The 13,892-nt window shown below is 36.6% G+C and overlaps 1 protein-coding gene across 1 annotated transcript; it reads right to left on the bottom strand.

Annotated features, from left to right (window-relative positions):
* Positions 1-1,656: 1,656 nt before the first annotated feature.
* Positions 1,657-2,286, bottom strand: LOC134934276 (gastrula zinc finger protein XlCGF71.1-like). The gene has a single exon (XM_063929745.1). It carries the CDS (start codon positions 2,284-2,286, stop codon positions 1,657-1,659), a length of 630 nt encoding a protein of 209 aa, XP_063785815.1.
* Positions 2,287-13,892: the final 11,606 nt, after the last annotated feature.

Genomic DNA, 13,892 nt, shown 5'->3' with positions numbered 1-13,892 from the left:
AGCACAAAGTCACTTTATTACTGTGAAGTGCACTTTCATTTATACATTATATAAAATTTTTACAAACATCCTATACACAATGCTTGTGTGATTACGGGAGGAGGAGGTCACCAAAGAAGAATCTCTAAATAAACTTCTACAGGCTGTGTCCAATTCCCCCATCTGGTACGCACATTTGATTGTCACTACAGGATTGTATGAATAGTCACTTTATTTATGAAGCACTGAAGGCGCAACTGATCTACCATTGATGAATATATATATATATATATATATATATATATATATATATATATATATGAGAGAGAGAGTTTCTTGTGGCACTTACTTTCCAACATTAACAACCAGAGTGCCTTCCTTGACAGGAATAAATTGGTTCCCTGGGGTGACTTGCATGTCAATCACTAGCAACATAAGAACCAGATGGCACAGCATTGATTTTTTTTAGTGCAAATAAGCTGTATTCCAGAGCATTACATCATAGTGCATGCACTATATCATCCTGCTGGAGAGCCGTGCACGCCGGCAGAGCACACACTTGACTTACCAGCACCACACAGCAGCCGGCACTGCTAATCAACCAGGCTCCAAGTGTCAGTGACGTCAATGCAGCAACAAGCTGCCAATACTCCCACAGTCCCACTCCTGCTTTGCCGCTCCTACTCCACACAGCAGAGACAGGGTGGGCAGGGGGTGGACTCAGAGAGGAGGGATGGTCCAGTCGCAGCATACTGTGTGACTAGTGCAACATCATTGCACTGCACACGGCTACTGGCTGAGTGATGACCTGGGGCTGGGCTGGGGGCACTGAGGGGTGACAACAGGGCCAGGGGGTATGCTAGGTAAAAAAGGCAGTTACTGATTCCTTTTAAATACACAGCAGGTGGCACGTGGCTGGCGCGATGCTGCAATTTATATTATTATTTCAATCTGACATGCTGCTCACACTGGACCTTGGGGGCCCTAGCATCGATGGGGCCCAGGACGGGAGTCCCCTTTGACCTCATGTTGCCAGGCCTGGGCTTCTGGCAGAATGCTAACAAATCTTTTAATCTGATTGGCTGCTATGGGATTGAGGTGACAAGTGTCTTTGATTCAGCATTATACGATATAAGCCCTCATTCTGAGTTGATCGCTCGCTAGCTACTTTTAGCAGCCATGCAAATGCATAGTCTCCACCCATGGGGGAGTGTACTTTCACTTTGCAGAAGTGCGAACGCCTGTGCAACCGCGCAGTAGCAAACACATTTTGTGCAGAATAAGACCAGCTCTGTAGTTACTTATTCTGTGTGATGATTGCTGCGACAAGCGACATGGTAATGATGTCAGATACCTGCCCATCAAATACCCGGCCATGCCTGCATTTTTCCAAACACTCCCAGAAAATGTAGCAATAGTAGCAACTCTTATGCCAGCCTGGATAATGACAAATTATATTTACAACTAAATTAATAATAATTGCAGGCAGTTTTTGGTGGTTTCACCATACACATTGTTTATTACATTACACTGGTGCAGAGGATCAATTATACTGTACATGTTTCTAATCTAAAGTTTTTAACAAAATTGATTTACTGTATATAAATCATTTGTAACAGTCAGACAATAAAAATACCTACACTTGTAACCATAATAAAGTGATACATGTTAACTTACTTATAAAACACATGCTACATTCAGGCCCTCAGAGTGACTCATCATGTGATTAATAAGATTTGTATTTCTAGTAAAACACTTGATGCATTCAGAACATTTATATGGTTTCTCTGCTGTGTGACTCCTCTGATGTGTAACAAGATGTTGCTTCTCAATAAAACACTTGCTGCATTCAGAGCACTTAAATGGTTTCTCTCCTGTATGAATCCTTAGATGTCTAACAAGTTGTTGCTTCTCTGTAAAACACTTGATGCACTCAGAGCATTTAAATGGTTTCTCTCCTGTGTGAATCCTCTGATGTGTAACAAGATTTTTCTTCTCGATAAAACACTTGCTGCATTCAGAGCATTTAAATGGTTTCTCTCCTGTGTGAATCCTCTCATGTGTAACAAGATGTTGCTTCTCAATAAAACACTTGCTGCATTCAGAGCACTTAAATGGTTTCTCTCCTGTGTGAATTCTTAGATGTCTAACAAGGTGAGTCTTATGGGAAAAACACTTGCTGCATTCAGAACATATAAATGGTTTCTCTCCTGTGTGACTCCTCTGATGTCTGAGAAGATGTGATTTACATGTAAAGCTTTTGTCACACTCAGAGCACAGATGTGGTTTCTCTTCTATGAAACTCATCATTAGATGAGTAATGAATAATCTATAAAAGTTTCCTTTGTATATAAAAGGAAACAAAATGTTGATAGATCGTGTGAATCTTCCAGAGGTGTAAGGAGAAATTAAGTCTGTTGTTGGCTTGATCAGAGAACAATGTCCCTTTAAACAATAATTTTAGTTGGAGTTCTGCTCTATATTAGTCCTATAAGAAAACAAATTCTTTTCAAAAGCAGAAAGGATACCAGGGTAAATCTACTTTAGTGTATTGTTATTTTATATACAGAATATTATATATGAAAAAGGGAGGGATAGGGGTACCGGCGATAGGTGTAGCAAAAACAAGATTTTTAAGACGTCAGACAGATGTAAAATTATGAAAAAAATTTAATATACATGAGAGTAAAAAAGGGTTTAAATTACAAGTAAAAATACTTTTTATATATAAGAGATCATACGAAAAAACATTAAAAAGATAGGAGATCAAACTTAGCTTAAAATCAGTAGGGGTTTTTGTTTTTTAGCGTCTAAAAATTTTTGTTTTAGCTACACCTGTCGCCGGTACCCCTATCCCTCCCTTTTTCATATCTTTTTAACAATACTATACCAGTGTTGTATTTTTAGGGGTTGGCTGACACCAATAATTATGGTTGTGTGGGCTTTTATGGTGTTTTTTCTGCACTTATAGTGCACCATCTAGCTATACAGCATTATTTATATTTCTACCTTACAAGTGGCACTATACAATTCTGTTTGCATAGAATATTATATATATTTATATATAGTAACAAACATGATACAATCATTAACCATTGTTTTAAAATTGTGTATGTTGACAAATTGCTAAATCTGCTACATCCTCATGTCCAGTCATATGTTCAACACAGAGACCTTTATAATCCTGCAGCAGGTACCAATACTTGTATAATATGCAGATTATAAATTACTCACCCCCTGCACTGACCATAGATGGGTAACACATGCTACTGACCCTCTTACACCTACTGTCAGCTGATGCACCAGGATGCCACCATTGTCTCTGCACACACCATGAGAATGGGGATAATGTGATCATCTCACAATCACTCACCTCAGTGTAATGTGTGCAGAGGAAAAATAATTAATTGTCATATGAGTTACCAGAATATTAAAGGGTAAATTGGAAACTTTTATATAAGTGATGTAGGGATGTTCAGTACTAGGGAATAGGGTGTATCAAAATCTTGGAATAAACTATGTTTAAGAAAATTGACTAAATATTTGACACTGTTGAATGAAATAAATATGTCTGTGTCTGTCAGTGTATGTATGAGGGTCAGACTGGCCCATAGAGGTAAAGATGAAGCCCAGAGAGGGCCCCACTGCCTGGGAGTCCAACTCTTCCTCTAGCGAAAAGGTACCAGATTGTGTACTTGAATTATACTTTGTTACATTTTACTCCAGAAACCTATGGTGTATTGTTTATAGTCTTCCAAAAGGACACAACCTGTATAATATGTGTCTCTGGTGGCAATGCCGATCAGAGTACACACAAGGAAAACAAAAGGCACACAATAGTGTAGAGTCTTTTTGTCAGGTGGTGCTAATTCTTTTTTCAATACATCTCACTCACAGAAATCCATAAGGTTTGAGCATATCTTGGTTTCTTTGTATCATAAAGTCGTCCCTTTCCCCTGAAAAATGGAGGCGGCGGAGGACCACTTCGTCTACAGGTTCAAGCTTCTAGCGCTCCAGTTTTCATACAACAAGAGAAAGAAGGCAAATAGTGTAGCAAGCCCTTACAAATGGCAATTATTCCTTTTTAGAGGGGTTTGCACTCACATGTTATAAATTATAGAATGGCATATCACAGATGTTGTTCCCAATTTCCCCAATAAACACCTCACTGGCTCTGGGAAGACCTTTAGGGAATGGAGGGGGCGGAGGGTCACTGCGTCTGGAGACGCACCATTTGCCTTCTTTCTCTCGTATGAAAATTGGAGTGATAGGAGTTGGAATCTCCAGACGCAGTGACCCTCCGCCCCCTCCATTCCCTAAAGGTCTTCCCAGAGCCAGTGAGGTGTTTATTGGGGAAATTGGGAACAACATCTGTGATATGCCATTCTATAATTTATAACATGTGAGTGCAAACCCCTCTAAAAAGGAATAATTGCCATTTGTAAGGGCTTGCTACACTATTTGCCTTCTTTCTCTTGTTGTATGAAAACTGGAGCGCTAGAAGCTTGAACCTGTAGACGAAGTGGTCCTCCGCCGCCTCCATTTTTCAGGGGAAAGGGACGACTTTATGATACAAAGAAACCAAGATATGCTCAAACCTTATGGATTTCTGTGAGTGAGATGTATTGAAAAAAGAATTAGCACCACCTGACAAAAAGACTCTACACTATTGTGTGCCTTTTGTTTTCCTTGTGTGTACTCTGATCGGCATTGCCACCAGAGACACATATTATACAGGTTGTGTCCTTTTGGAAGACTTATACATGTAAAAGTGACGTGTTAAATCTGGAGAGCGCTAAAGTGGAATATATTATCTGTGTAAAAAATTGTGACGTACGTGTGAAGTAGGTGAAACTTCATTTATATATATCACTAAGCTGATTTCCGGTCTGTATTGCGCACTCTTGAACCTCTTACACCCTACATTTTCGTATTGTTTATAGTGCATTGCTGATTTTTGTCTAACAGTACTATAAACCTGTTACTGTTAGTGCTGTATTTACTATAACTGTACTATAAACTAGTATTACTGTTACTGTTAGTGCAGTATTTACTATAACGGTACTATAAACTAGTATTACTGTTACTGTTAGTGCTGTATTTACTATAACGGTACTATAAACTAGTATTACTGTTACTGTTAGTGCTGTATTTAATATAACGGTACTATAAACTAGTATTACTGTTACTGTTAGTGCTGTATTTACTATAACGGTACTATAAACTAGTATTACTGTTACTGTTAGTGCTGTATTTACTATAACGGTACTATAAACTAGTATTACTGTTACTGTTAGTGCTGTATTTAATATAACGGTACTATAAACTAGTATTACTGTTACTGTTAGTGCTGTATTTACCATAACAGTACTATAAACTAGTATTACTGTTACTGTTAGTGCTGTATTTACTATAACGGTACTATAAACTAGTATTACTGTTACTGTTAGTGCTGTATTTACTATAACAGTACTATAAACTAGTATTACTGTTACTGTTAGTGCAGTATTTACTATAACGGTACTATAAACTAGTATTCCTGTTACTGTTAGTGCTGTATTTTCTATAACAGTACTATAAACTAGTATTACTGTTACTGTTAGTGCAGTATTTATTATAACGGTACTATAAACTAGTATTACTGTTACTGTTAGTGCTGTATTTACCATAACAGTACTATAAACTAGTATTACTGTTACTGTTATTGCAGTATTTACTGTAACGGTACTATAAACTAGTATTACTGTTACTGTTAGTGCAGTATTTACTATAATGGTAATATAAACTAGTATTATTGTTACTGTTAGTGCTGTATTTACTATAACAGTACTATAAACTAGTATTAATTTTACTGTTAGTGCAGTATTTACTATAACAGTACTATAAACTAGTATTACTGTTACTGTTAGTGCAGTATTTACTATAATGGTACTATAAACTAGTATTACTGTTACTGTTAGTGCAGTATTTACTATAACGGTACTATAAACTAGTATTACTGTTACTGTTAGTGCTGTATTTACTATAACGGTACTATAAACTAGTATTACTGTTACTGTTAGTGCTGTATTTACTATAACGGTACTATAAACTAGTATTACTGTTACTGTTAGTGCTGTATTTACCATAACAGTACTATAAACTAGTATTACTAATACTGTTAGTGCAGTATTTACTATAACGGTACTATAAACTAGTATTACTGTTACTGTCAGTGCTGTATTTACTATACCAGTACTATAAACTAGTATTACTGTTACTGTTAGTGCAGTATTTACTATAACGGTACTATAAACTAGTATTACTGTTACTGTTAGTGCTGTATTTACCATAACAGTACTATAAACTAGTATTACTGTTACTGTTAGTGCAGTATTTACTATAACGGTACTATAAACTAGTATTACTGTTACTGTTAGTGCAGTATTTACTATAACGGTACTATAAACTAGTATTACTATTACTGTTAGTGCTGTATTTACAATAACAGTACTATAAACTAGTATTACTGTTACTGTTAGTGCAGTATTTACTATAACGGTACTATAAACTAGTATTACTGTTACTGTTAGTGCAGTATTTACTATAATGGTACTATAAACTAGTATTATTGTTACTGTTAGTGCTGTATTTACTATAACAGTACTATAAACTAGTATTACTGTTACTGTTAGTGCAGTATTTACTATAACGGTACTATAAACTAGTATTACTGTTACTGGTAGTGCTGTATTTACTATAACAGTACTATAAACCTGTCTTACTGTTACTGTTAGTGCTGTATTTACTACAACAGTACCATAAACTAGTATTACTGTTACTGCCAGTGCTGTATTTACTATAACGGTACTATAAACTAGAATTACTGTTACTGTTAGTGCAGTATTTACCTTAACGGTACTATAAACTAGTATTACTGTTACTGTTAGTGCTGTATTTACTATAACAGTACTATAAACTAGTATTACTGTTACTGTTAGTGCTGTATTTTCTATAACAGTACTATAAACTAGTTTTACTGTTACTGTTAGTGCTTTATTTACTATATCGGTACTATAAACTAATATTACTGTTACTGTTAGTGCAGTATTTACTATAACGGTACTATGAACTAGTATTACTGTTACTGTTAGTGATGTATTTACTATAAATTACTATAAACCTGTATTACTGTTACTGTTAGTGCTGTATTTACTACAACGGTACTATAAACTAGTATTACTGTTACTGTTAGTGATGTATTTACTATAAATTACTATAAACCTGTATTACTGTTACTGTTAGTGCTGTATTTACTATAACTGTACTATAAACTAGTATTCCTGTTACTGTTAGTGCTGTATTTACTATAGCGGTACTATAAACTAGTATTACTGTTACTGTTAGTGCAGTATTTACTATAACGGTACTATTAGCTAGTATTATTGTTACTGTTAGTGCTGTATTTACTATAGCAGTACTATAAACTTGTATTACTGTTACTGTTAGTGCTGTATTTACTATAAAAGTACTATAAACTAGTATTAATGTTACTGTTAGTGCAATATTTACTATAAAGTACTATAAACTAGTATTACTGTTACTGTTAGTGCAGTATTTACTATAACAGTACTATTAACCTGTATGAGTGTATTACTGTTACTGTTAGTGCTGTATTTACTATAACAGTACTATAAACTAGTATTACTGTTACTGTTAGTTCTGTATTTACTATAACGGTACTATAAACTAGTATTACTGTTATTGTTAGTGCAGTATTTACTATAACGGTACTATAAACTAGTATTATTGTTACTGTTAGTGCTGTATTTACTATAACAGTACTATAAACTAGTATTACTGTTACTGTTAGTGCAGTATTTACTATAACATTACTATAAACTAGTATTACTGTTACTGTTACAGTAATACTAGTTTATAGTACTGTTATAGTAAATACTATAACAGTACTATAAACTAGTATTACTGTTACTGTTAGTGCTGTATTTACTTTAATTGGAATATAAACTAGTATTACTGTTACTGTTAGTGCAGTATTTACTATAACAGTACTATAAACTTGTATTACTGTTACTGTTAGTGCTGTATTTACTATAACAGTATTATAAACTAGTATTACTGTTACTGTTAGTGCTGTATTTACTATAACAGTACTATAAACCTGTTTTACTGTTACTGTTAGTGCAGTATTTACTATAACAGTACTATAAACTTGTATTACTGTTACTGTTAGTGTAATATTTACTATAACAGTACTATAAACTAGTATTACTGTTACTGTTAGTGCTGTATTTACTATAACAGTATTATAAACTAGTATTACTGTTACTGTTAGTGCTGTATTTACTATAACAGTACTATAAACCTGTTTTACTGTTACTGTTAGTGCAGTATTTACTATAACAGTACTATAAACTAGTATTACTGTTACTGTTAGTGCAGTATTTACTATATATATTTATCAAGGAGCCTCTAAGCATGGGCCCCTATCACTGCATGTCTCTGGGGGCCATTCATGCCTCCATCTGACACTGTATGTATGAGTGTCTCATTCTGAGTGTATCACAGCTATATATAATACTATGGCAGCACCTGTGGCACTCCCCACATTACAGACCTGCATGTTGGATTACAGGCTCTGTCAATAGGTTATGGGCTCACAAACCAGAGTGTGAGGAATACCAACACCTAGAAAGTATCTGCAGCAATATGGAATAATAGAATCTGAGCTGCCAGGACTGAATAATCACAAAACTGGAGACTGTAGATTTGTTAAAGCACCTTTAATAGATGTTTCCATGAAGTCTAAGCATTTCTTCTGTGTGATATCATATATTACCATAATAGTAACATATGTGATAAAAGCCCTTAGGTGAACAGCAGCAAAGGATCAGCATCTGCATCTACAGCCATTATCTCAGCTAAATACAGTAATTGGGGAGGACATGATGCAAAGCGCAGCGATATTCTCTGATCATAGTATAAGTCATTTTCCATGCACCAAACAGATTCTGTAAAGATCTGAGACTTGATAATTATCACAACATTGGTGGTGGTGATATATACTGTGGGGAGACCAGTGGGAGCTGCCATCTGGGTTTGTTTGCACAAACTGTTTTTATCACTTTTTGTAGTTTGGCAAAGATACAATGATGGAGCTGCCACCTAAATACCCCATTATATATACTAACATGATGCACAGTGTAATATGTAAGACACAATGATGGAGCTGCCACCTAAATACCCCATTATATATACTAACATGATGCACAGAGTAATATGTAAGATACTATGATGGAGCTGCCACCTAAATACCCCATTATATATACTAACATGATGCACAGTGTAATATGTAAGACACAATGATGGAGCTGCCACCTAAATACCCCATTATATATACTAACATGATGCACAGAGTAATATGTAAGATACTATGATGGAGCTGCCACCTAAATACCCCATTATATATACTAACCTGATGCACAGTTTAATATGTAAGACACAATGATGGAGCTGCCACTTAAATACCCCATTATATATACTAACATGATGCACAGAGTAATATGTAAGATACTATGATGGAGCTGCCACCTAAATAACCCTTATATATATATTGACATGATGCACAGTGTAATATGTAAGATACTATGATGGAGCTGCCACCTAAATAACCCTTATATATACTAACATGATGCCCAGAGTAATATATAAGACACAATGATAGAGCTGCCACCTAAATACCCCATTATATATACTAACATGATGCACAGTGTATTTTGTAAGACACAATGATGGAGCTGCTACCTAAATACCCCATTATATATACTAACATGATGCACAGTGTAATATGTAAGACACAATGATGGAGCTGCCACCTAGATACCCCATTATATATATTGACATGATGCACAGAGTAATATGTAAGACACAATGATGGAGCTGCCACCTAGATACCCCATTATATATATTGACATGATGCACAGAGTAATATGTAAGATACAATGATGGAGCTTCCACCTAAATAACCCTTATAAATACTAACCTGATGCACAGTGTAATATGTGAGACCCAATGATGGAGCTGCCACCTAAATACCCCATTATATATACTAACATGATGCACAGTGTAATATGTAAGACACAATGATGGAGCTGCCACCTAAATAACCCATTATATATAGTAACATAATGCACAGTGTAATATGTAAGACACAATGATGGAGCTGCTACCTAAATACCCCATTATATATACGAACATGATGCACAGTTTAATATGTAAGACACAATGATGGAGCTGCCACCTAAATACCCCATTATATATACTAACATGATGCACAGAGTAATATGTGAGACACAATGGGTGAGATTCAAATCATATATCATGCCCAATTTTCTTTCTAAAATGATCTCCGTTATCACGAATACTGCGCCCATAGTAGTCAGGTTTAGCTGTGTAAAGCAAGGAAGGTTTTAACCAAAGGTTAAAATCCAGCGCAAAAATGGGCTGGTGTTCTAATTTCAGCAGCTACTATAAAACAGGTCTAGTCAAACCTGTGCACACAAAGAACAATATACACAAACAGGATAGAAGTGCATTGCAATTGATGATAAAATCATAAATTAAAACTAAAGTGGAGCTAATTAAAGCACATGGAGATGAATGGATTGAGAGGGAAAATATCTGATTATTTAATAGAACATTAAAATAATGAAAAATACAAACATTAAATAAAGAATTAGAAGATTAGGGTTAAAACCATATTTAAAGCCATACAGAATCACCATAGAGCTGCTCTAGTAATGATGTCCGTTCCTTATTTGGTGATGACTGCAGATGCAGAATGAACAAGGTAAATGAGGGCTGATGGCACAGTACTAATAGCAATATTACCATAGTGTTTGCCGCTGGAGGAAGGAATTCACTGGATAGCGTCCCTTTATATGGGTAAAGTCATTGGAATCCTATATCCTCACCAGGTTGCGGAGTCCTCAGTGCTGGATGGAGGAACAAGTAACACTGATTGGTAGAGCTGTTCGCCCGGTCATCTGCTGATCTTTGTAGGAGTCCACTAAAGGTCCGGATATAATTCAGGCAGCTTTCAATAAACAGGGTGTGATCTGGATAAAACACCTTAGGCATTTTATCCAGATCTCATTTACCCTCATTTACCTTTTTCTTTCTGCATCTGTAGTCCACACCAAATAAGGAATGGACATCATTATTAGAGCTGCTCTATGGTGATTCTGTATGGTTTTAATTATGGTTTTAACCCTAATCTTCTAATTCTTTATTTAATGTTTGTATTTTTCATTATTTCAATTTTCTATTAAATAATCAGATATTTTCACCCTCAATCCATTCATCTCTATGTGCTTCAGTTAGCTCCACTTTAGTTTTAATTTATGATTTTATCATCAACTGCAAAGCTCTGCTATCCTGTTTGCTGTATATTGTTCTTAGCTGTGTAAAGGGTTGGGTACCTCGCTACTCCGGGGGTAGCGAGCTGAAATAATGATACACTGTCCTTGAGGGCAGAAATAGAACAGGTGTGGAAAGGGGTGAAAAGAACTGAATCCCGCCCAATGACGGAGCTGCCACTTAAATACCCCATTACACATACTGTACGTATATGCTACATAGAGTAATATGTGAGTTACTGTGAAGGAGCTGCCACCTAGATACCCCTTTGTATATACTAACCTGATGCACAGAGTAATATGTAAGACACAATGATGGAGCTTCCACCTAAATAACCCTTTCTATATACTAACATGATGCACAGTGTAATAAATAAAATACTATGAAGAAGGATCAAGGAATCTTTAGTCTCCAGTTTTTTGATTATGCAGTCCTGCCAGCTCTGATTCTATTATCCCATCATATATACTAACATGATGCACAGAGTAATATGTAAGATACTATGATGGAGCTGTCACCTAGATACCTTTTATATATACTAACCTGATGCACAGAGTAATATGTAATATTACTATATAACCATTGTTAAGGCAAATCTTTTCATTTATGGAAAAACAATAACTACAAAATAATATATACAGATGCTTGTGTATTTATAAATATACTCTTACAGTATATAGAGTAAAATCACCTTACTCTGGAGATTCTTCTTACTCCTCCATCCATCCAGCTCTCCAACCAGCAACTCATCCAGCAGCTCCTCCATCAGCTATCAGTGGTCTGATACAGCCTATTTATAGTCACTCCTCCCCATCTCTCCCCAGTAGTTCCCAGGATGACCAGAAGGAATTCTTACACTGAGAGGTGACATGTAAATTAGGGTCTCATAGCATTAGTATATAGTCATTCAGCACATCAGCTTCTCGTGCCCAGCTCCTTGTCTTGTAAATGAGGTGTAAATATTCCTATTGTCACTTACTACAATGGGAAATTCTAATTACACCCTGGCAGGGGTAACACCTTGTATTCTAATTAGATCACAGCAGCCTCTGGCCTCCTGTTATGTCACCAAAGGGACCTTTTGCTTGGGAGTCACCTATTGTCTAGGCTAGTGATGAGCGGGTTCGGTTTCCGAGAAACCGAACCCCCCCGAACTTCACCCTTTTTACACGGGTCCGAGCCATACTCAGATTCTCCCGTATGGCTCGGTTAACCCGAGCGCGCCCGAACGTCATCATCCCGCTGTCGGATTCTCACGAGATTCGGATTCGCCGCCATTTTCACACGTGCATTGAGATTTATAGGGAGAGGACGTGGCTGGCGTCCTCTCCGTTTATATACGAGACAGTTGATCTGATTGCTTGTTTATTTTACTATAATTGTGGGGAGGATTGGGGAGCAGCTGTTAGGAGTACAGTGCAGAGTTTTGCTGATAAGTGACCACCAGTTTTTTATCCGTTCTCTGCCTGAAAAAAACGCTCCATGCCATATCTGTGCTCAGTGTGCTCCATGATATATCTGTGCTGAGTGCTCACACTGCTTAATTGTGGGGACTAGGGAGCAGCTATAGAAGGAGTACAGTGCAGAGTTTTGCTGACAGTGACAACCAGTATATGTTTGTCTGCCTGAAAAACACTCCTGTGGTGCCTTTTTTTTAGACTAGTTTAGCAGTTTGCTGACAGTATCCACCAGGTCCATTATACTGTATATAGCAGTACGGTAGGCCACTGCTGTACCTACCTCTGTGTCGTCACTCGTCATCCATTAAGTATACTATCCATCCATCTACATTGTATACCTGTGGTGCCTTTTTTTATACTAGTTTATACTTTTTTCTTTCATTTTTCTTTGCATCCTGTGCTGTTTGGGGACTATTTTTTTGAAGTGCCATCCTTTCTGACACTGCAGTGCCAGTCCTAGATGGGCCAGGTGTTTGTGTCGGCCACTTGGGTCGCTTAGCTTAGTCACACAGCTACCTCATTGCGCCTCTTTTTTTATTTGCATCATGTGCTGTTTGGGGACTATTTTTTTTAAGTGCCATCCTGTCTGACACTGCAGTGCCACTCTTAGATGGGCCAGGTGTTTGTGTCGGCCACTTGGGTCGCTTAGCTTAGCCATCCAGCGACCTCGGTGCAAATTTTAGGACTAAAAATAATATTGTGAGGTGTTCAGAATAGACTGAAAATTAGTGGAAATTATGGTTATTGAGGTTAATAATACTTTGGGATCAAAATGACCCCCAAATTCTATGATTTAAGCTGTTTTTGAGGGTTTTTTGAAAAAAACACCCGAATCCAAAACACACCCGAATCCGACAAAAAATTTTCGGTGAGGTTTTGCCCAAACACGTCCGAATCCAAAACACGGCTGCGGAACCGAACCCAAAACCAAAACACAAAACCCGAAAAATTTCCGGTGCACATCACTAGGCAGAGATTAAACAGAACGACCTGTTCTACATATCAACATCAGGAACTTCATAATGATTCACTGCT

This window comes from Pseudophryne corroboree, chromosome 6, assembly GCF_028390025.1.
Source record: "Pseudophryne corroboree isolate aPseCor3 chromosome 6, aPseCor3.hap2, whole genome shotgun sequence".
Lineage (NCBI taxonomy): Eukaryota > Metazoa > Chordata > Amphibia > Anura > Myobatrachidae > Pseudophryne > Pseudophryne corroboree.
Note: the sequence above shows the minus strand (reverse complement) of the source record. Positions and strands in the feature narration are given on the sequence as shown.

Bases quoted from the DNA above. Each gene is read 5' to 3' on its own strand.
- LOC134934276 (XM_063929745.1), bottom strand. From the start codon at position 2,286: ATGAGTTTCATAGAAGAGAAACCACATCTGTGCTCTGAGTGTGACAAA.